Below are 20876 nucleotides of genomic sequence, written 5' to 3' on the forward strand. Positions count from 1 at the left end.
GGTACGATTCCTGGCCGGTCACTTTTCTGTATGAAGGACGCGTCAAAATTATTTTTTAAACTTTTTTTGCGCGCGCAATTACGTCACTTCCGAAAAACTATTTAAAGCGGAAGCAATTGCGCAGGCGTCCTCTTTCATTTATTGGAAGCTTCGCGTCGCTCCACGCTGGAAAGCCAAAGTAAGTATTCCCAAGTCTGTTCACTTTTTATTTGAGACTAATTTACATGTCCGTTGTTTTAACAGCTCACATGTGGAAAAAGAAGCAAGCAAGTAAGTACTTTAAATATTCCAAATCAACCTCGAAAATACTTAACGGTCTACTTTCTTCCCACAGGCTGCAATCGGTAAGCATTCTGCCAGATGATCCACTTGACACATAAAATGGCTGTTAACCATACTTTATGACTCTTTCTCCTTTTCTTTTGCAGGCCACTTCCAAGATGTCCAACCCTGCAGGTGAGTACAAGTGAAACGAGCAAACAATTGATCCACGTGCAAATCTAACCGTCTAATCTATTCCAGAAGGCGAAAGTAGAGTAACGAAGTTTAAGGTAAGGACGCCTGAGATGACTTGCCATGTCCAATTTTGACTTCTGTCTTTGGTTCTTGCAGTCGGATTTCATCCACGACGACGTCCACTAGGTTGGTGCACACTGCAACACAAAATGGCGGACGTGAACATTGTCCAACTTTGACGTCTTTTTACGTGACGCTTCTAAACTATGATTTACCTTCCACTTTCTTTTGCTGACTAGTTTCCTCGTGTCCACCGGAGGGCGCTGCAGCTCAAGGTGACTGAAGCAGAATTTTAAGGGCTTGATTGTACTGCAAAGGTAAGTAAATGCACCGTTAAGACGGTAAACAAGACTGAATGATATACTCACCCACTTTTTTTCTTGTGTGCAGACTCATTCCAGTGAAAACGCCATCATGGAAGCTCACCTTGACCCGCCCCCAACTGCTGCACCTGTTACGCAATGAGTTGATTATCTTCATTGGTGAATTCTGCCAATAAAATACAAAGAACAATCAGTTTTGACTCCTTGTAAACTCTTTGTGACAATTGTCTTAGATGCAATGTTATTCTTCCACAGTTGCAGTCCAAATGATGCCTTCCTGCTCAATTCAAGATCAAGTGTCACATCACATCATGCTAAGGTAAGTCGCCGTTTGTACACTTATTTGAATGCACTTTTAACTTACTTTTTTTGTCTTTAGGTCTCTACACTCTGTTCCGGTGCGCCTCCTACTGGTTGGAAGAAGAACTTCAAGACCGCTTACTTTGGATTTCACATCTGGACTTTTGCTCTAAAACATATAAAAAATAAAGTTGAACATAAACAAAACTATTTCTTTATTCAATTATTATTTTACTTTTAAAAATATTTTTTATATATTTTTATTTTTTAAATTTAAACTTTTTAAAGAAGGGCGGGGCTATGCAAATGACTAGCCAAGTGCAATGTGATTGGCGGAGAAATGGGTATGAATAAGCTGATTGGTGTAAAATAAGGAAGTAAAAAGTATATGCTGCAACCTGATTGGTTCTCTGACAATGGGTGTAAAATCTCTGATTGGTGTAGAATAAGGAAGTGGAAGGAGCGTGCTGCAACCTGATTGGTTCTCTGACAATGGGTGTAAAATCTCTGATTGGTGTAGAATAAGGAAGTGGAAGGAGCGTGCTGCAACCTGATTGGTTCTCTGGGAGTGGGCGGGCCACATCGTTGCTGGGCAGGGCTTTAGTCGAGGGGGCTGGCTTTGGAGAAGGGGGCGGGGCTTAAGTCCCCAAAACGGCGTTTTTAAGGCCAAAGGGGGCGTGGCCGAGCAAATGTCGTGCTGTGATTGGCTGTTGCGGGTGGGCGGAGCCAAGGCGGGGCTAAGTCAAAATTTGCATGGAGGGGAGGTGGCTAAGTCCAATTTCTAAGGCCTCCGATTGGATGGCGGAGCCGTGACACGGCTCGTTGCCAGGCAGATTTTCTGCTTTTCTGAGGCCACTTTTCCTGACCGTTCTGAGAGCTCTTTTTGGTGGCCGTTTTATGCCCCAAAAAGACACATTTTTAAGGGAAAAAAACTATTTTAAACTTAGTAAGGATGTATTTAGCAAAAAAAGACAGACTGATTACATTTCAACAATATATTGTTAGCAAAAAATGGCTTTTTTTTTTTAAACATTCTGACAGCATCAGATGCCACTGTCGGTCACTGCAGAAGCTCAAGTGTGAGACATCACATACCCAGTGACGACACGCTGGGGGTCCCAAAGCGATCGGCTGCAACGCGGGCCCCTCCGGCGGCGCCGTGCACGTCCAAAACGTCCCCGATCCTGTCAAGAAGACGACAATGAGAGCAGTCAGTGACGATTCTAGCATTCATATGACATTACAGTCACATCATCAGCCTACCGATATTTATATGTAACCTTACACAAGATGATGCAAGCGCGAAAATAGCATTAGCATCTTTAACTGTAAGACCTAGAATTACATTTATACGACATTACAGCTACATAATTAGCCTACTGATAATGATAAGTAACCTTACATACAATGATGCGTGAAAGTAGCATTAGCATCTTGAACTGTAAGAACTAGAATTACATTTAGACGACATTACGGTCACATAATTAGCCTACCGGTAATTATAAGTAACCTTCATAAGATGATGAAGGCGCAAATATAGCATTATCATCTTGAACACATAATTAGCCTACCAATATTTACATGTAACTTTACATAAGATGATGCGAGTGCGAAAATAGCATTAGCATCTTGAACTGTAAGACCTACAATTACATTTAAGGAGAGCAGTTAGTGACGATTCTAGCATTGATATGACATTACAGTCACATAATTAGCCTACCGATATTTATATGTAACCTTACATAAGATGATGCGCGAAAATAGCATTAGCATCTTGAACTTTAAGACCTAAAATGACATGTATATGATACAACATGGATTATTATTTTTAGCTTTACAAAAGAAGTTCTTGTTTTTCACAGGTGGTGGTCAAATAAATCAAGCTATTAAATTACCAGCATGCTAAATAAATCCTAAAAACTTTTTTTTTTTCAAAACAAATATACATTTAATAAAGCATTTCCTACCTTTGTTAGCACTTGCGTCGCGCAGGTTGATGGACGTGGAAGCAACTCCATCTTCCGGACCTCCGCTCATGTAAACAAAAGACATTTTTTTGTTAGCACAAATGCAATTTGACTCAGATCGCATGTTTTAAACACAAAACATTTTGAAAAAAAGCCATTTTATGCCGATGAGACACCTCTGAGGCCCCTATAAATTCGTCTGTTTGCACACTTTGCCTGGAATGGGAGTCTACTGACTAGAAATAGATGATGTGCACATTGTCAAAAGATGTACCGAGATGTACATATTATTTTGAGCAACTTTGACATTTATTTAAACCCCTGGGAGGGAAAAAAAAGCAACACAATGACATTTGGCTAGCTACTATGAGAGACTGTGACCAAAGAAACTATAGCTTGAGGGTGTACCTATTATTTTGACCAGTTAGGACACTTCATTAGGTACAGTCGGGGGTGGTGGGGGGGCCGACTTCAGCTTTACATGATGTTTGCTATGATACACTATGTATGTGTATGTATGTAAACACACATGTATACACTACATGGTCTGCTATGACCACATAAACTGGGTCGAGGGTGTACCTAATATTTTGACCAGCTAGGAAACATCATTAGGTACCCTGCCTGGGGTGGGGATCACCTTCAGGTAACTTGGGGGCTCTACTACCCACTCTTGAAAATCATCTACTGACCACAATAGAGCATAATACGCAATTGATATGATGCATCTAACATTTTGGACACATATAAGGTAGAATTGGGGGTGTGGGGGGGCCAAGGGTCTAAGGAGGTAACCACTCCACTTAGTCACAATCAAGGGAGCGCCTATGAAATCTGTCTACTCAAGCCAACTGACTATGAACACAACACTAAAATCTCACAAAATATTAACAACAATTGGAAAAAGTATACAAGGAGGTCGATATGGGCAATATGGACACAAATCGATCAACATGACACATCATTTCACATCCCAATCACTTATTTAAGCTTCAAAGGGCAAGAAAGTAGGAGAATGTTACCCAGTGGGCGGAGCTAAGGAAGCTCATTAGCATATTGTCAGATAAAATTGTCCAATTTTCAGGCTTGAAATGCATGGCAAGTGACTACCAAGAGTGTTGGGAAGACATTTGGACTCTTATCCGAGCAGTTTGCCTTCATTTCATGCACTTTTTAGTTGGCCACGCCCCTTCGGCATGAAATGAGGCAAAACGTCGACTCAAACCCTGGCAATCCCCTTGCCTTCCAAGCCTTGCAGCTTCGGCGCTGGAGTCAGTGGGCGGAGTCTGAGCCAGACACGCCCACCGGTAAACCTCGAATGCATTTTTTTTCAAGCTCCGCGCACAAAAACACTCCCCTCCAAATGCCAAGACACGCCCTTGGTCGCACTGCGCATGCCCATACAATTTGCAAACATCCCACCCACAAAACAATTATTGTTCAAAAAATCGGCCAATTTCATCAAAGCATGAACAATTACAAATAATTTCTTCAAAAAGAAAAATCAATATTTAAGCCATTCTGTCATTGTGCATTATTTTAAAAGTTTAAAAAACAAACGAGTCTGCATTTGAAGATTGCATGAGTATCATTTATACAATCGTTATTTTCAGCTTTGTAGCAAAATATCTGACAAATAAATTGCGGATTGGGGAAATGATATATTAAATTGTGGAGGTTGGCAAAATGTTTTCATCTGATCTGGGATATGAGGATCAAGCTGAACAGAAAAGAAGCGCACGTTTTACTAATAGAAATATACATCAAGAGACGCTTGTAGTAGAATATTGTAGCATTTCTTACCTTATTCGTGACTTTCGTTGTGCAGCCTGCATCGAGTGCAAAAAAATCAGCCAAAAAAACTCAAAAAAATCTCATTTTTTCCAGACTTCTGATCGTGTAATTCACCAAACCTGACTCGGTTGTATTTACTGTAAATTCCCCCATTTAGATCATGCGATAAAGCGTCGAAAAACTGTTTACAAACAAAAGAAAGCACGGCAAACAAATTCGTCTCTCGCTTCCTGTTCCGCTCCCAGTTCCACTTCCGGGTCGCCGGTGTCAGTGTTAACCTGGGTTTCCCTCTGACGTCATTTCGAGGAAGCCCAGGATAACGCGCATGCGCAAATTTTCTCCCACGTCACAACCAAGCGCCAAATGAAGACGTAAACAAACAGTTTCCGCGATTTAGCTGGAAAAAAAAACTCCCGTATGAACTGATTATGGCGTTTCTTTTCATTCAACATACCATTTTTAATTACATGTTAAAAGGATGTCTGCCATTTTGTGTAGATCGTTATGGCTCACTTTGATTGATTAGGGTCATTGTGATGATCTTCTGTGACTTGTTTATTTATTTATTTTTCGCCCATATTCAGTTCTTCAAAAATATTGACATGTTTACAAGTCTATAAAAAATCTTGGCATTGTATGAGAAAAGGGGTAGTTACATTTAGAACAAACTCCATTTGACTATTTGCCAGCTTTGTTTACAAGATAAAAATGAATATTTTACAATGACCATTTTCTAACTTTTAAAATTATACCTTGACAGTTCCATATATATATATATACATATATACGTGTATGTATATATATATATATATATATATATATATATATATATATATATATATATATATATATATATATATATATATATATAAATAAAGGCGCATGGGGTCGCGACCACATTCAATTATTAAGGGGCTACCGTCAATGAAAGAGAATGTTTTATTTCTCCATGTTAACTAAAAGCAGCACAAAAGGGATGACAGTTTTGTAAAAAATATTTTAAGTAACATTCCAAAAAGTGGTGACACAAAGCAAAAAACATTCATAATGCACAGGGACGACGAGGGAGTGGTTGTACCATCAAGTACTGCATCAACATGTAAACAGTGTTGGAAAAAAAAAAAAAAAACGAAATCTTTGTTTTCATTCTGAAACATCGGTTTGTAGCGCCGATTACAACTGTAAAACGAGTGTACCGCATACATTCTTATTATGATATTGGTAAAGTAGTACTTGTTCGTTTGTTCCAGATACCTACCACATTATAAGTCAAAAAAAAAAAGAACAGGATCCGTTCCAATAGTCGTCATGGTGATAGCGCCCAGGGCGATGCTCGTCAAGGCTAGCAAATACAAAAAAAATCCTCAAGGCTTTAAGGTTGCGCTGCGAACGTGAAGGGAATTCTCTTTGGCACAGAACACAAATTGTAAACACGGCGACACTTTTCCTACATCATAAAATGACGTTAAAATCAAACCTATTTTGGCAAAATTGTGCTGATGCTCCATCGGCGATGACTTCGGCAAAACCGCATCAAATGTGGCGGAAAATGTCCGGCTCGTCGTGGCCTGGGTTTTGTCCAAGAGTCGCCCCCGCCCCCTCCGGGTTTGACTTTAGTGCAAAAAGGATCGAAGGGAGGAAGGAAAAGCCGTTTTCACGACCGAGCTGAGTTGGCTTTGGAACCTGGGACCGGTCTGGAGGAGAAAATGAAGAAAACAGTCATACTTTTTGATGACCACTAGACGGCAGTCGTGCCTTAAGTAAGGAAATCAGTCGACTAGCAAAATGTTGAGTTGATCATTGTTACATGATACTTTTGCCACCTTTGGTCTCTAGACCAAGGGTGCCAGACTCAGGTTGGTTCGCGGGCCGTATTAACGTCAACTCGATTTTATGTGGGCCGGACCATTTTAGATATAATATATAGTTTTTTTTAAATAAATGGATTAAAATAACTGGATTAAAAGCCCTGAATATTCAGTTTTTTATAGATCTAAAACTATGTTTATTTTAGATTTTTTTTTATATAAATGGATTAAAAGAACTGGATTAAAAGCCCTGAATATTCATTTTTTTATAGATCTAAAACAATGTTTATTTTAGCTTTTTTATATATATATTTTTAGATTTTACAAAATGATTTTTGAACTAAAAACACAGAAAAAAATGGATTAAAAAATGACAATTATTGAATTAAAAGGGGGAAAATTGCTAATTTAATATACATCTATACTCTTCATTTTAATTTGATCCTAAAACAGAAAGTCTGCACTCATGTTTTACTTTCTCGGGCCACACAAAATGATTCGGTGGGCCAGATTTGGCCCCCGGGCCGCCTCTTTGACACCTGTGGTCTAGACTCACCTGCGGTGCGTGAAAAAAAAACACGGAATACCCACCTGAGCGCTCTGAAAGGTTGGCCGCCTAAAACTCTATCCGTTGGTCTGAGTCCTCCCGCCGGGGTCATCATGACCAGCAGGCTCGGCGACGGTTTGGCGGTGAGCACCCGCACCGGAGAGCCCGCTCTGGCGGGACTGAGGGGGAGGGGCCTCCGAGGGGGCGAGGAGGGCGACGGCCTGACCTGGAAAAGAAAAACGCTCAAGGTATCGCCGTGGCTTCACGGGCGACCGATTCGGGCGTCTCACCAGCGGAGATCGCGTCGGGTTGACGGGCAGCGGCCTCTTGGGCGGGCCCGGTTGCAGCGGGGATTTACGGGGGGCTGCCGGAACGGGGGGGCGGGCCTTCTTGGGGGCCGATTGCAGGGGCCGCACCACGTTGAGCGGCTGGCTGGGGTCCGGTCGGAGAGGGAGCACCTCTTGACTGGTCGCGGAAAACTGGCGGAGGCATGAGACGGGACCGTGTTGGTTTTTAACCACATTGTTGAAATCGCTAACTCTGACGTACCCCCTTGTGGCCGCCGCTGGCTTTTCCCGTCGGTCCCACCACTTTGAGGTGAAACGCCGGATTCAGGTGTCCATTTTTCTTGGCTTTCTCCGTCCTGGCCGGAACGCTAGTTAGCACGAGAAGCGGGTCGGAGCGGACGAGGTAACGGTCGCTACGCTACTTGGCGTTCTTGTTCTTCTCTCGCCGCGCCAGCCACTGGTGGAAGTAGGACGTTTTGATCCGGTAGCAGTAGAAGAGGAGCAGCACGGTGGGCAGGACCACCAGGAAGGCGAACAAAAGGCCAACCACCAAGCCCACTTGACCTAATAAAAGATGGGATTTCAACATACAACCACTTGTGTGGTACTAATACAAGTACGCAAGAAGTACTCACTATCGTACTGCACGGGCCCGCTGTCGACGCTGCCGCCGAGTCCCGGTTTGTCGCAGAAAGGGGGCGCCCAACCTCCGTGACAGTGGCAGTTGCCGTTGCTGTTGCACACCTTCGGCGGAGACAAATGTCGAGCAGAGTCAATTTTGGAAATAAAACCATCTGGAAGATCTAGCGGCCATCTGGGTCCTCGGCCGCTATTTGCTATGGAAAGTGGAATATTAGTGTGAAAACAATAAATAAATACATCTCTATATTTTTACTAAAAGAGAATTACAGTGGTACGACGAAAATTTCGATCGAATAATTCAGGTGGCCATGACATGAGAGGCTGTTTATCATTGTAGCGCACTGTCTTTTTTGCTGCATCCCTTTCGTGTATAACTACTATATCTACGAGGACTGAACGATTTATTCAGACGAGGTTCGACCAGGAAACAAACGCACAACGCGCATGCACGGGCAAAAAGAGGGCTTTCTGGGTAATGAAGTATACTCGTGCACACAACACCCATAGGCAAAGACACCCTTTCTCAGAATAAAAGTTCATTACCCACAATCAATACGTGGGAAGCTCAGCTATTGCATTTCCTGTTATTACGATCGTATGTCGAGGTTACCACTGTATTCTATTGAGTTTGAGTGTCATTTTGGCCCGCTTAAACAAAGGCGCCCTTTCGGACATTTTGGGCCGGCGGCTAGCGGCTGCTTTCATTATCAGTCCGAAAGCACCTGAGCCGCCAAGAGCTTGATGGACTAATGAATCTTGCATCATGTGGCCTTATCTGCCTCGGGCTCGTTTCTGGCGCTCCGATAAATCCTCACTTCAGGGGTCGTCGTATTTCAAGCATTGTTTGGATTGCTCCTGCCGTTTTACCGCGGCTTGTGACGGCGGGATGGACTCACCCCGTTGCCGTGACAGCGGGAGATGCAAGCCTCCAGCTCGCTAAAAGATGCGTCTTGACATCGGCGGTCCCGGCACACCTAAGAGAAAGACGCCGGCCGGCGAGTTTGAGTTGGGATCTGCATATGGATGCCATTGCGATGCTACACGTTTTACATTTGTTTACGTTCACGTTCCCTTTTAGCCCCATCGGCTACGTGTAAATATCTTTATTTGAACTAAAACATGACCTGGACCGTGACCGGACGATTCGCCGAAAGACGTTTGGCCGACAGACAGTCGGAACGGACGTTTCGCCGAAGCGCTCGCCCCGCCCCCGGATCGTGCGTGTACATGTTTTTCACCCTCCGCCCGCGGGCCATATACGGCCCGTTACAGATAACATTCATTTAGGAATAACAAGGGCATGTACTGCTCCCCGCTGGACATATTTCTAAATACAAGTATGTACTATAATGTGCTGCCATTTTTTTTTTTTTTTTTATTTTATCCTTGCGTTTTAAGTAGTAGCCATTTGGACACCCAATGAAATTTATCAAAGCTGGGGATTGATTTTTGGCACTGAGAAAAAACAACACTAGAAGACTTATGTGAAATTCTAAGTGCCATGGAACACACTTTTACTTCTAGTTTAATTTTAAATAATTTCCCATTATCTTAGGAAATGTATATTCAAAATGATTTGCTGAGAGGATTTCTGGATTTACAATTTCATTACAGTAGTACTGAAACTACTGTTACTACTACTTTATTTTCTCTATTTCTTCTGTCACGTACTGTTCTGCGTGATCTCCAAATGGCTACTACTTTAAAAGCAAGGATAAAATAAAAAATATAAAAAAATTGGCAGCACATTGTAGTACTATGTACTTGTATTTAGAAATATGTCCAGCGGGGGGCAGTACATGCCCTTCTTATTCCTAAATGAATGTTATCTGTAACGGGCCGTATATGGCCCGCGGGCCGAGGTTGAAAAACATGTACACACGATCCGGGGGCGGGGCGAGCGCTTCGGCAAAACGTCCGTTCGGCGAACTGTCCGTCGGCCAAACGTCCTTCGGCGAATCGTCCGAGCACCGACCTGGACACACCACGAAGATGGGCCTACCTTGCCCTCGCCGCACTTTGTCCCCGTCATGACCAAGCCAGGGTCGGGCAGGTCGCCCTGGCCGTCCTGGGTGCTGTAGACGTACGTGCCGCGACACTTGACCTCCACGCCTCCCGTCCTGATGGTGGTGTCGATAGACACGGCGTTGGTGCCTTTGGGCTTCTTGGCGGCGCTGTGGCACTGGATCTTGCCGCATTTGGCGTCGCTGGACACAATAAAGCGGCGGCGGCGGCGTCATTCACGTTGACTCTTAAGCTCTTTGGAACTTCCTCCTCATTAGCATGCAAATTGAAACGGCAAGACGACAACGACGGCGGGGCGAAACAAGAGCGTCGTGGCGGTGACTAATGCAAAGATTAGTCCGATTCCAGCGTGTTTCCATATCCTCTAATCAGACTCTACAATGCGCGATGATTCCCGCGGGAACGCGTCATTGTTCCGGGCAGCGCCGCAATCAACTTCCTTAATCCTCGGCTTCATTAACATAACCAAATTGCTCATTTGGATCCATTAATTAGCGGAGGCGGCGTGCCATGAAAACGGTGACAGTTCACAAAAAAAACAGATGGCAGAGTGAAGACGTGGGCTCTCCAATCATCGTCGGGTGTTTGTTTTTGTTTGGACAGGAAACACAAAATAATAGGCCCGTTTGTTTATCGTGAAGATTATCTTCCTCTCAGTTCAAGTCCCTTTGGACGTGTACCGTTGTTCATAATCACCTTTGGGCGCACTTGACATAGTTACCGCGCTCATCTTTCCCGCAGTTTCCGAAAGCGTTCCCCGCCGCGTTGACGTCTTGGAAACAGGCGTCGTGCGCCGGCCGGGCACCTGCAAAGGACGACGCCGGTGTGAGTCCGGCAAATATTCGTTCTTTCATCTTAGCGTGTGAATATTTTCCTTACCGGAGCCCCAGAGCTGCAAGCACTGCTGTTGGTGCGTCAGACACATGCCGTTGTAGCAGTAGGCCCGCCCCAATTGACACGCCGAGCCGTCCAGGAGGTAGACGTTGGCGGGGCAGTACGGCGAGGCCCCCGTGCAGTACTCCGGCAGGTCGCAGGCTCCGGCCTGGCCCCGGCACATGGTACCCGCTTGTTTCAACTGTCGGGGGAACGGGAGGAAAGGCAATGTGAAATCTTGTCTTTGGAATGCTTCTTGGGCGCCTGCTTTGCGCCGTGACCGGACGTTTGGTCGCCGGACTTTTGGTCACCGGACGTTTGGTCGCGGACGTTTGGTCGCGGACGTTTGGTCGCGGACGTTTGGTCGCCAGACTTTTGGTCGCAGACGTTTGGTCGCCCGGACCCAAACAACGGGCGACCAAAAGCCCGGCGACCAAAAGTCCGGCGACCAAACGTCCGGCGACCAAAAGTCCGGCGACAAAACAAGGTAAAACAACACGGTCTACGCATGAATAAAAGCCAACAATGGCCCTGAGCAGTTTCACTGAGCTGACGTGTGAGTGTAGAAGAGTTTGTATGTACATGCGTTGTCCCTTTAAGAAGCTACGTCAGCTTAACAAGTTCTCCAACAAAAACCAATAAAAGTCCAGGAAATTTGGAGCTTTCCTTTAGCTTAATAATTAATAGGGCATTAAGTATGACTAAATAGTCATTCGCAGTTTGTATTTAGGCAATTTGAGCAACCATTTTAAATGGTAATTATCAATAACCTTCCGGTCGACCAAACGTCCGGCGACCAAAAGATCGGCGACCAAAAGTCCGGCGACCAAACGTCCGAGTGGTGGCTTTGCGCATTACCTTACAACCTTGGCAGCAAACTCCGTGGGCGCACTGAGCCGCTTCCTTCAGGGTGCAGTTATTGGCATTGCAACAGTCGTTGGCGCATTCCTGGAGATAAACAAGTGGCGGGTCATTTAGGAAACAGCCTTTTAATACCCATTGAAACGGCCAATTTGTTTGCGGCCCCGGCGCGGAGGTTCCAGCATTTCTCTCAGTCGGTCCTAAAAAGTTGGCCGAGCCCCCCGACGTGACGGCAATTGCAAACCCGGAGACACTTTGCGGTGTCTGTTCCGCGGCGGGAGGATTAAAGAGGCTGACACACCAGTCAAAACTTCACAAAAATGTTGCCGGAGCGAGGGGTGGGCGCCGCGTATAAAAATAAAAACGCAGGGGTGCGACACACTGCCTGCGCTCGTGTCGCGCTGCGCACACACAGCATCGCCTGTTGCCATGGCGCCGTCCGTAGAGGCTCCGATTCAAACGGGGAGGGGGCCGCAAATTACCCCGGCGTGACGGAACCGAGAGGGGATTAGAAGCGACGCCGACGACGGCGTGCGCTCGTTTGCCATGGCGTCGCTCTTCCGACAAAGAACCAATGATTGAATTATCATTGCGCCAAGCAAGGGGGCCTATTTGTATTGGACTGGGGGTGATGGAGGGCCCGGATTAGCCTGAAATGTGAACTAAATTGACTTAACCCTATGGGAACTTTGCCAAATGACCACGCCTCCGGTTCCAATAGCTTGGATTGCATAGGTGAGCCAGGTGAGCCGCCTCTACCTACTTACTGAGGAGTCTACGGTCCTTTGGAGTGTGCAGGACACTGCTGAGGACTTTTTACGACACTGTGGTGGCATCTACAGTGTTTTATGCAGTGCTCTGGAACAGGAACAGGCTGAATAAGCTGGTCAGGAGGGCCAGCTCTGTTCTGGGCTGTCCTTTGGACTCTGTGGAGGAAGTGGGAGAGTGGAGGATGCTGACCAGGATGATGTCCATCATGGACAGCACCTCCCACCCCCTGCATGAGTCTGTGGAGTCCCTCCGAAGCTCCTTTAGCAATAGACTGCGGCACTCTCATTGCAGGAAGGAGCGCTTCCGCAGATCCTTCCTCCCATCAGCTGTCAGGCTCTTTAACAAAACAAATGGCTGAGTGTTAAGACCTACCGTATGCATGCATGTACATCTATGTGTATATATGTATATATGTATGTATATATATGTGTGTGTGTATCTATGTATGTATGTATGTATGTATGTATGTATGTATGTATGTATGTATGTATGTATGTATGTATGTATGTATGTATGTATATATATATATATATATTTCAGCAACACGCTTATTTATTTATATTTTTATTGGTACTCGGATGATTCGCCTAAAGACGTTTCGCCGACGGACGTTTGACAGACGGACAGATCGCCAAATGGACATTCCACCAAACGTCCATTCGGCGACCTGTCCGTCTGTCAAACGTCCGTCGGCGAAACGTCTTTAAGCGAATCATCTGGTCACGATTTTTATTAATGCATTTATTTATTAACTTAGTTATTACCTATCTATTTATGTCTAAAATGTCTTTTTCTGTGTCTGTATTCTCACCCTCTTGCTACTGTGACAACGAAATTTCCCGAATACGGGATGAATCAAGTTATCCAATCCAATCCAATCCAAACTGGACAGAAAGTGACAAAATTGTCACTCAAATGGATTCGTCCATAGCTGACGGTTATTTGAGTGAAAAGTAAAACATTGTTAGAATACGTATGAGTGCATTTTGGCACATTGTGCTCACATCGGGATCGCCGCAGTCGCACTCCTCGCCGTCCTCGACGAAGCCGTTCCCGCACCTTTTCCCCCCAACCAGGTCCTTCATGTCGGGCATGTTGTAGAGGCACATCCCGCCGCCCTTCTGGAAGTAGCCGTCGAGATCGCGCTTGCTGCACTGACTGAACACCTTGGGGAAAGGATGCCTGCGGGAAAAAAAGTCCGTCATTTGCGTTCCCCTCCGAGCGACGGTCGATTGGTCGCCGGTCTTTTGGTCGCCCCAACCGCGACAACGGGCGACCCAAAGACCAGCGACCAAAAGACCGTCGACCAATGGACCGCACACGTCACGGCGCGCCTCACCCGGTGGCGGCCGCCATGACGCAGCCCCCCTGGTCGGCCGTGGCCTCCACGCAGCAGCCGTCGTGGTCGTGGCTCATCCCGAAGTTGTGGCCGATTTCGTGGGCCATGGTGGCGGCGGCACCGACGGGCAGATCCGAGTGATCCTGGGGAGACAAAAAGCGGCTGAGTTGAGCCGGCTGGCTATCGATGGAGCCCGTCCGTCCCAGCGGAGGACGTACCACGTTGATTCCTCCCGAGTTCTCCAGACTGCACATGCCCTCCAGCGGCGCCATGCCGATTGTTGTCCCCTTGAAGATGACTCCGCTGTTGGAAGGAGAGGAGAGGTGCGCACGTAAACAACATTTGATAGCCACCACTTCCCTGCTGATTTAGAAACATCACAGTGGCTGCGCATTGATCCTGACTGCAGGGGGAAGATGCCTGCAAAACATTTATCCTTGCGCTGACTTTTACTTGTACTGCAGCTGTGTGTACAGTGGTACCTCGACCTACGATCAGCTCGACCTACGACATGCTCGAGGTACCATGAAAATTGCGATCGAATAATTCGCCCGCGATACGAGAAAAATGTCGAGATGCGACCAAGCCAGGTGGCCATGACATGAGAGGCTGTTTATCATTGTAGCGACCTGTCTTTTTTTGCCGCATCTCTTTCGTGTATAACTAATATATCTACGAGAACTGAACGATTTATTCAGACAAGTTTCGACCGGGAAACGCACAACGCGCATGCGCGGGCAAAAAGAGGGCTTTCTGGGTAATGAAGTATACTCGTGCACACATCACCGATAGCCTGGCTCAGAATAAAACTTCATTACCCACAATCAATACGCGGGTAGGCTGTTATTCCTTCCTTAGCCTGCTAGCTCCCGCGATCGCTCATTCAAGACAACTTCTCGTTGGCAAGTGGTCGTGCGTTATCTGATTGTGAGGACATTTGGGTGCATCATTTTGGGAATATTTTGAAGGGAATAGTACAACAGCAAACAGTCCATCGATAGTGAACGTGAGGGTGGAGGCGCGGCAAATCGCTAACCCGCCCAGAACGAAGGTAAAAAAAATTAAAACTAAATTAGAATTCAGTTTTGTGTAAAGTTACATTAATCGTATGTTTGAGTGTGTCTGTATGTATTTATCCAAGTTAATTTAAATTTGTTTGTTCGTTTACAAGTGCCGTGGATAAAGTCCTCCCAAACAGCTCCCCCTGCCTCCGTGTGTGTCGTTGTATCTCCCTACCGCGAAATGCGTCTAATTTGACTTCTATTAAACACATTTTATTACTATTAAACCACTCGTTATTTATTACTTTGTCACTAGATGGCGAATTAGAAGAAAGAAAACATTTTTTCCAATCCAATATCCTGTTTTTGGTGTTTTTTCGGAGGGTTGGAACCAATTCATTTGTTTTCCATTCATTTCAATGGGAAACGTCCGCTCAAGTTACGAAAAGCTCGACCTACGATCTCAGTCCCGGAACGGATTAAGATCATATGTCGAGGTACCACTGTACTTGTACTGCAGCGATGTGAATATTTTAAATAATCCTCACGTGAGCAGTTGCGCGTTGTCGTGCTTTTTGCGGGACTTTAGCTTCTGTCTCCACTGGAGGAATGACCAGAGGGTGGCGTTGGGCTCCTCGGACACGATGCACTGGTCCCGCACGGTCCAGACCTCCAGACCAATCAGGGGGACGCGGATGTTGAGAGCCCTGTAGAACTGAAACCAAAACGTCCACGTCATTCTGTCCGTCGTCGCCGCCGCCGCCGGCAGAGCGCATCTTACCTTGTCCACGTAATTAGCTATTTCCATAATCCTGGTCTTGATCTTGTCGTAGTCTCTGTCTTGCCGTTTAAACTGCGGGGAGAAAGAGAGCGGCGACAGTGAGGTAAAACCGTTGCGACGTCCCCCAGTGTTCCGTCTCGGCGCTTCCGCCGTTGTCCGTCACGGTAATTCGACAAATGATGCAAGGCACTTGAGGAGGGAAAGGCTTAATGAAACAAGCGGAGATCTTAAAGTGACATTTACCAAGACATATATTGCCTCGTTCAGTTTGAACTTCATCAAGTCCACCAATCAACGCACCTCATCTTTTCGCCACTTAAGGCTGGGATGCTTTTCCAGATTATAAATTGCACATTTTTTTCAGAGTTTGTGATTTATACTCGACTGTTTTTATTTATGTATTTTATTTTTCTCCATCCTACATTATACAGACGCTCCCCTACTTACGAACGAGTTAGGTTCTGAGCGATTGTTCATAAGTTGAATTTGTTTGTAAGTTGATTCAGTGCTATATTTTGTATTATAATTGATGTTTAAGGCCTATATAAGTATATTGAAGGTTTATATAAGTGCATTTGTATGTTTAAGGCTTGTATAAGTAACACACATTGGTTAATACTGAAAAAAAACAGAGAATATGTACAGTACTGTATAGAGAGAGAGAGATTTATGTATTAGAAACTGGCCGAAAGAAGCGATCTAATGACGATTGCAGTTTTCTTTTTTTCATCATAAATGATGCGGTAGCACTGTATGGCATCATTCAATCGATTTGCAAACTTTGTGCAACGTTCAATATTTGGGTCCTGCTGCTCCATCTTTCTGTTTATAAATGGTACTGACGGTCGAACGATTCAAGTTGTATTCACATGCAACGCTCACCACTCTCACGCGCATCAAGCTTTGTTATTATTGCCACTCGTTTCAAATGAAATGGCTTGCCTCTTCCTTGCACCTCCCTCAATAGAAGCCTTTCGCTTTTTACCAACCATATTGAATAATGGCTGCACGAGATATTTCATGATAAAAATGAAAAAGGTTCTTTGCCCACTGGAGATACGTTCACGCACTTCCACATTGCAACGAAGAAGGTAGATGCTGGGTGAGCTGAGCCCTCACAGCGCCAGGCGTTGGTATTAGTGGCGGAAAGAAGCACTACGCGCAATACAAAATCGAACTTACGAACATTTTTCGACATAAACGCAATTTGCAGACATGTTCGTATGTACCGTCGTTCGTAAGTCGTATGTTCGTAAGTAGGGGAGCGTCTGTACTACCTTATCGTTCTGGACTTACCAGCGTATTGTCAGCCACAACATAGAGCTCCATGTACTTGGTGGTTCCCCACGTGTTCCTTTTCACCTGAAATGAAGGGTATTCGGCTTTAGAATAAAAAATGCATGGCGTTGTTTGCCTGTGGACTCCTATTTTTTTTTTTACCGCGGCACGGTTAATGCGAGAGAGAAATAGATGGAAGCCCAGCAGAGCGCCGACAGGCCCGGGGCGAATGATGTGAACCTTTTAACGTGATTGATGATCCAAATATGGGCAAATAAATGAGGAAACCACACAAAGCAGTCAGGATTAATGGCACCCAGTCATCAAAAGAAAACATTGACGCTCACCCTGGAATGAGGCGCCCCCAGGAGGTCGGAGAGGCGGTCGGGCAGCGCGCCGCCGCCGCCGTGTCCGCAGTCTCCGCTTTTCATTTCCAGTTGGTCGGCGGGCAGCAAGGAATGGCGGTGAGGACCCGAGTTCTCCGTTGGCTCCAGGTAGTAGGTGTTGTTCAAATTCAAAGAGATCAAGCCCCTGTGCCAATGAAAGAATCGCCATTATTTGCATTTTATACATTTAAGTGTCAGCTTTCATAGATTGGTGTCTCCCTATACAGTGGTACCTCGTCATACGACCGCTCGTCATACAAAATGCTCGTCTTACGAATAATTCGCCCGTGATGCGGTCAAAATTTCGTGATGCGACCAAGCCAGGTCTTTTTTGCATATCTTTCGTGTATAACAATATTTACGAGCACGGAACGATTAATTCAGACGAGTTCCTCCTAGGACCAGGAAACGCACAACGCGCATGCAAAAAGAGGGCTTTCTGGGTAATGAAGTATACTGGTGCACACAACGCCGATAGGCAATGGCACTCTTTCTCAGAATGAAACTTCATTACCCACAATCAATACGTGGGTAAGCTCAGCTATTGCATTTCCTGTTATTCTTTCTAATGAAAGAAGGTCCCGCGATCGCTCATTCAAGACTACTTGTCGTTGGCAAGTGATCGTGCGATCGCCGATTGTGAGGACATTTGTGTGCATCATTTTGGGAATATTTTGAAGGGAATAGTACAACAGCAAACAGTCCATCGATAGCAAACGTGAGGGTGGAGGTGTGGCAAACCGCTAACCCGGCCAGAACGAAGGTTACAAAAGATTAAGACAAAACTAGAATTCAGTTTTGTGTAAAGTTACATTAAACGTATGTTTGAGTGTGTCTCTATATATTTATCCAAGTTCATTTAAATTTGTTTGTTCGTTAGTTTGCCCCCCTCCGCCTCCGTGTGTGTCGTTGTCTCTCCCCTCCGCGAATTGCGTCTAATTTTACTTCTATTAAACACATTTTATTACTATAAAACCACTAGTTATGTGTTACTTTGTCAATATATGGCGAATTAGAAGAAATAAAACATTTTTTCCAATCCAATATCCTGTTTTTGGTGTTTTTTCAGAGGGTTGGAACCAATTAATTTGTTTTTAGTTGATTTCAATGGGAAACGTCCGCTCGAGTTACAAAAAGCTCGTCATACGATCTCAGTCCCGGAACGGATTACGATCGTATGTTGAGGTACCACTGTATAATAAATTTTAGAATGACCTTGCCTGGACGTGACTTTTTAAATTACTTGTTTTTATTGGGAGTAGCACCACTAATTCCGTTATACGCAGCTGTTGTATAATGACAATAAAAGGCTTTGATTAATTGATTGACTGACATATTTTCTCCTATAAATCAATAGCGTTCATCTACGCCCATTGTAGAGCTTTAATTTCCAATTGTGTACCGTTTTCGCACCTCATTTTAAGATTTTCCACAATGCAGTCCACCATTATTATTGCTTTCATTTCAACAAATGCACTCTTGTTATCACGTATTAATAGGAGCATTCTTTTGTGAAGTCCAGGCAGCAAACTGCAGGCAATTTGCATGCGTACCCGCCGAGATGCGAATCACGTCGGCTGTCCGTTTTGAAATATTAACAAAGGTCAAACAGACCTACGGCGCCGCTACAACAAATGTTGGTTGTCTCTACCTGACACCTGAGCACGTGCTGAGGGCCACCCAGGAGTCCGGATGTCCTCTTACATGGCCGTGATAGAAACAGTGATCCTGGAGGGGGGAAAAAAAAGAAATAAATAAAGAAATACAACAAAAATTCAATCCATTTGGCAGCCGGGACGTTAACATTTTTCCATTAGCGCACCTTCAAAGCAAACAGCTGCTGGGTGTCTTTGTTTAAACATAAAAGAATGGCAGCGGGTGCCGTGTTGGCGTTATTAGCGGCCGGCTGCTGAGGTTGAAAGGAGGGAGACGTTATCGCCACCAGGTTGAAATGATGCGAGCAGGTTGGAGATTTTTTTTTCTTCTTGAAAGCGTCCCAAATTGTCAGTTCATCAGAGCGTGAAATGAGCTCTTTCATTCCAGCTCGGTTATAGCGAACATACTAATTAATTGTCAGCCGGAGAGCCAGCCCTCGCCCGAACGCCCGCCCGGATACACCACATCCAGCAATTAGTCTGTCGTGGAGGTGCGGCTTCCCAACGGAGATGGATTTTTTAGAGGCTGACAACATTTACAGAGTTCACTGTGTAAATTTGGAGTGACGTTGACCCGGTTTTCTTAAGTGAAGCTTTGGTAAAAACGGCAATCTTTTTTTTTTGCTTAATTATGAGAAACTGATAGAGATTTACAAAAGTGGGAAAATATCTGTATTTAGTCAAGGATGTGAGTGACTAGTATGGTTGATTTAGACCACATGTGTCAAAGTGGCGGCCCGGGGGCCAAATCTGGCCCGCTGCATCATTTTGTATGGCCCGGGAAAGTAAATCATGAGTGCCGACTTTCTGTTTTAGGATCAAATTCAAATGAAGAGTATAGATGTATATTAAATTTCCTGATTTTTCCCATTTTAAATCAATAATTGTCATTTTTTAATCCATTTTTTCTGTTTTTAGTTCAAAAATCGTTTGTAAAATCTAAAAATATACAAAAAAAGCTAAAATAACATTGTTTTAGATCTATAAAAAACAGAATATTCAGGGTTTTTAATCCATTTTTAAAAATCCATTTATAAAAAAATCTATGAATATTATATCTAAAATGGTCCAGCCCACATGAAATCGAGTTGACATTAACGCAGCCCGTGAACCAACCCGAGTCTGACACCCCTGGGTTAAATGCTTCAATATGAAAACACACATCTGGAAGCAGTGCAACCAGTTGGAAAGGAATCTAACAGACCATTTGGAATTATTTCATAAGTATTGATGGACAAAATATAATATATGATTCAGATATTTCTTAGGCCAGCAAAAAAGGCCTTGAAGGCCCTGACGGCACACCACTGCTGTCTACTCTATGACTCAGTGAGTTAAAGAAGTCAAGTGTGGTGGAATATTTGGATAATGCAGAATTTCATCAAACTAGCAATGGCTTTTGGAAAGACAAACCTCACATGTCCTAATGGAATAAGCGTCTGGTCCAAATCCATTTAGAGGAGAAGGGAAATGAAAAAGGACCAATATGAAATCCTGGGCTAGGTAAGCAGAAGATCATTTTTGTATGCACGGCATGATCAAGGAATTGCAAATCCCACCGGAGGAGAAGTGCCGTCACCTCTCGTAACGAATCTGCACGTGTTTGACTCACGGTGTGATTCCGACGGGTCGCCGTCACCGCTTGTCCGTCTTCCGCGTAGTAGGTCTCGGTGAAATCCGGAGCCAAGAGCCCACTGGAAATCAAAAAAGATGGATTATTGT

General features: G+C 44.7%; 2 protein-coding genes and 1 long non-coding RNA gene across 11 annotated transcripts in view; 1 reads left to right on the forward strand and 2 right to left on the reverse strand.

Annotated features, from left to right (window-relative positions):
* Positions 1-124: 124 nt before the first annotated feature.
* On the forward strand, positions 125-1346 carry LOC144066052 (uncharacterized). 3 transcript variants are annotated; one of them, XR_013297383.1, is made up of 9 exons: positions 125-178; positions 244-344; positions 429-456; positions 523-551; positions 613-642; positions 756-833; positions 907-998; positions 1073-1158; positions 1219-1346. It is a non-coding gene; the product is annotated as an uncharacterized LOC144066052 (long non-coding RNA). The 3 variants fall into 3 exon arrangements; XR_013297381.1 differs by having other exon boundaries at positions 1095-1158; XR_013297382.1 differs by having other exon boundaries at positions 907-969; positions 1095-1158.
* Positions 193-5267, reverse strand: LOC144066049 (uncharacterized). Of its 6 annotated transcripts, none has more exons than XM_077589363.1 (8): positions 4910-5267; positions 3107-3168; positions 2235-2323; positions 1204-1308; positions 885-1005; positions 732-795; positions 576-653; positions 193-450 (listed from the first exon to the last, which is right to left on the reverse strand). In XM_077589363.1, exons 1-6 carry the CDS (start codon positions 4939-4941, stop codon positions 752-754), a joined length of 453 nt encoding a protein of 150 aa, XP_077445489.1. In that variant the 5' UTR covers positions 4942-5267; the 3' UTR covers positions 193-450; positions 576-653; positions 732-751. The 6 variants fall into 6 exon arrangements, with proteins under 6 accessions (XP_077445489.1, XP_077445488.1, XP_077445491.1 ...); XM_077589362.1 differs by having other exon boundaries at positions 3107-3171; XM_077589365.1 differs by lacking the exon at positions 4910-5267 and having other exon boundaries at positions 732-825; positions 943-967; positions 3107-4901.
* A 554-nt stretch (positions 5268-5821) lies between these two features.
* Positions 5822-20876, reverse strand: part of adam19a (ADAM metallopeptidase domain 19a) — a 31424-nt gene continuing 16369 nt past the window's right edge. For both annotated transcript variants that reach the window (XM_077589357.1, XM_077589358.1), the window contains 20 exons: positions 20767-20848; positions 19151-19227; positions 17461-17644; positions 17132-17197; positions 15836-15907; positions 15603-15769; positions 14272-14356; positions 14054-14196; positions 13719-13896; positions 11941-12030; positions 11089-11284; positions 10906-11014; positions 10187-10391; positions 9081-9158; positions 8178-8286; positions 7965-8106; positions 7805-7898; positions 7546-7734; positions 7300-7481; positions 5822-6594 (listed from right to left, as the gene is read on the reverse strand). In XM_077589357.1, coding sequence (XP_077445483.1) covers positions 6555-6594; positions 7300-7481; positions 7546-7734; positions 7805-7898; positions 7965-8106; positions 8178-8286; positions 9081-9158; positions 10187-10391; positions 10906-11014; positions 11089-11284; positions 11941-12030; positions 13719-13896; positions 14054-14196; positions 14272-14356; positions 15603-15769; positions 15836-15907; positions 17132-17197; positions 17461-17644; positions 19151-19227; positions 20767-20848 — 2488 coding nt within the window. In that variant the 3' untranslated portion in view covers positions 5822-6554. The remainder of the gene's footprint in view (positions 6595-7299; positions 7482-7545; positions 7735-7804; positions 7899-7964; positions 8107-8177; positions 8287-9080; positions 9159-10186; positions 10392-10905; positions 11015-11088; positions 11285-11940; positions 12031-13718; positions 13897-14053; positions 14197-14271; positions 14357-15602; positions 15770-15835; positions 15908-17131; positions 17198-17460; positions 17645-19150; positions 19228-20766; positions 20849-20876) is intronic.

This window comes from Stigmatopora argus, chromosome 20 (assembly GCF_051989625.1).
Source record: "Stigmatopora argus isolate UIUO_Sarg chromosome 20, RoL_Sarg_1.0, whole genome shotgun sequence".
Taxonomy (NCBI): Eukaryota; Metazoa; Chordata; class Actinopteri; order Syngnathiformes; family Syngnathidae; genus Stigmatopora; species Stigmatopora argus.